At 28.6% G+C, this 2,057-nt stretch overlaps 1 protein-coding gene across 1 annotated transcript in view; it reads right to left on the reverse strand.

Annotated features, from left to right (window-relative positions):
- Positions 1–1,426: 1,426 nt before the first annotated feature.
- LOC111365571 overlaps positions 1,427–2,057 on the reverse strand; it is a 1,111-nt gene continuing 480 nt past the window's right edge. Inside the window, exon 2 of the mRNA XM_022986129.1 lies at positions 1,427–1,485. Coding sequence (XP_022841897.1) covers positions 1,427–1,485 — 59 coding nt within the window. The remainder of the gene's footprint in view (positions 1,486–2,057) is intronic.

Below are 2,057 nucleotides of genomic sequence, written 5' to 3' on the forward strand. Positions count from 1 at the left end.
GAATTGATTGCCAGAAGTTTTTTTTTCTTCTTCGTTTTGGGATGAAAAACATTTTTCCCATTCTAATCCCAACGCAGAAGAATCTTTGAATGTGGATGATGACGATTACGATGGTCCACTCGTTTTAAACATTGTGATATAGAAAGATGTATCAATGAACCTAGCATTTGAGATATATCTGATTGGTGTTGTGTAAGCACAAGTCTAAGAAGAAATGATTATGAAGCTCAACTTAAACGATTTGACACGGTCTAATGGAAGTGATGCTTTAAATGAATTTAAGCTTTCATGTTCTCAATTAAAACTTGAAATTTGTTGGTGATCGTTCAAAAGTATTGGTTAAGTTTGTTGATGGTATAAAAAATGCATTTACAAAGATTTTGTTTATAGTGATTTTACTAAGTGAATACGGTCATTAGGATGAATTGGAGGAAGAAGACAATACGAGATTTGTCCGTCAATTGAAGGAAAATGATGATATTTGAATTTTTAAATATCTTTTAGTTTCTATTTCTTTATTTATTAAATTCAAATTTTTAAGAATTTTAATTTTTGTCATTATCTTTTAATTTAATAATAAGTAAATTTTTGTAATTATCTAAGTTTCATTTATTTATTTAAATAATAGTTGTGAGTCATAATAGCAATAAATTGTTCTTGTATTGTACTTTAAAATGTTTCAATCTCTTATGTTCACGACATTTGGGACTTAAAACAAAGAGTCCAAATCTCTGTATTTGTGCACAAATCAAAAAGTTTTTGATGTCTAAAATTCTGATATTTTTAAAAATCAACATAAACTAGAATATGATCATGTTCATGTATTTGTTTGAAATTAATGAAATTTCGATTACGAACATATTTATTTCATTGCTTTGGCCTACACCATTTAAGTGTGGAATTTCTTTTGTCCAATGCTACTCAACATTTGCTCCTAAATTTGTATTGACTACGAATTCAACTCTTTAAAAAAATAAAATGTATAATCAATAAGGAGATTCAATAAACTCTCAAGTCAAAATATTCCATCGAGTTCAAACAATTCTTGAACCATAGCCGTTTAGCTCCTCTGACCACAAGAATTTTTAGAAGTAAATTAGGAAGAACTTGATATGCATTAACTAGAAATTTGTGATTAAAAGCATAAACATTCAAATACATTTACGTCTATTAAGACATTTACTTTAAAAAGAAAAAGAAAACCAGAATTTTAATGTTGTTTAACTTAATTTCCACATTATCAGTCTCTTATCAGTTACAGCTACCATTTGTTGAAAAAATGGCAGCAAAACACAGATTCCTCAAGACTGAATGTGAATGGGTTCATCATTTTGTTTGGGAATTGGAATGTGGCCTTTCTCTTGCAGGCTTTTGACCGTGTCATATAAACACTGTTTCACTGGTGTAAATTCCAACCCTAAGTCTTTCAGCTTTTGATTTGAGAATTTGTAGGGTTTTCTTCTTGGGTTTTTTTCATCTGAACACCTGCAGAATTCAAAAAAGAAAACATAAATTTCCATTATTTTTTTTCTTGTTCTTGGTAATAAATTTCAGTTTTAAAGAAATAGATAGCATTTTCAAGAATGTTCCATCTTGGTAAAGTTAACTACAACAACAAATTAAGCTCTATTTTTAATATATTTAGGATCAAATGGTTGGCTAACTTAAATTCTTTTTCGCCAATTAGTTCATTCAAACATTTTTACTACAAGGTTCAAAAAAACTGAAATTTTCATATACTTCTTATAAACACAATTGGTCGGACTTTTGAAAAGTCAAAAAACTATTTCTAAAATTAAGAAGTTACTTTTGAACTTTAACAGGAAATTAACCAAAGGTAACTTACTCAAAAAACTCTTATTCAAGAAGCAACCGACTACAACAATATTTTACCATGATCCCTTTCATTTCATGGCTATATTACTATAAAATGTAATTCAACCAAATAATCAAAATTAGAGCTACCCACTAAAGTCACTTTTGATTATTTCCATTACACCGAAGTGATGCATTATAGCGTGGGAACAAAAGTCATGGATATATAATGGAGAAGACCA

The sequence above is a fragment of the Olea europaea genome, chromosome 17 (assembly GCF_002742605.1).
Source record: "Olea europaea var. sylvestris chromosome 17, O_europaea_v1, whole genome shotgun sequence".
NCBI lineage: Eukaryota > Viridiplantae > Streptophyta > Magnoliopsida > Lamiales > Oleaceae > Olea > Olea europaea.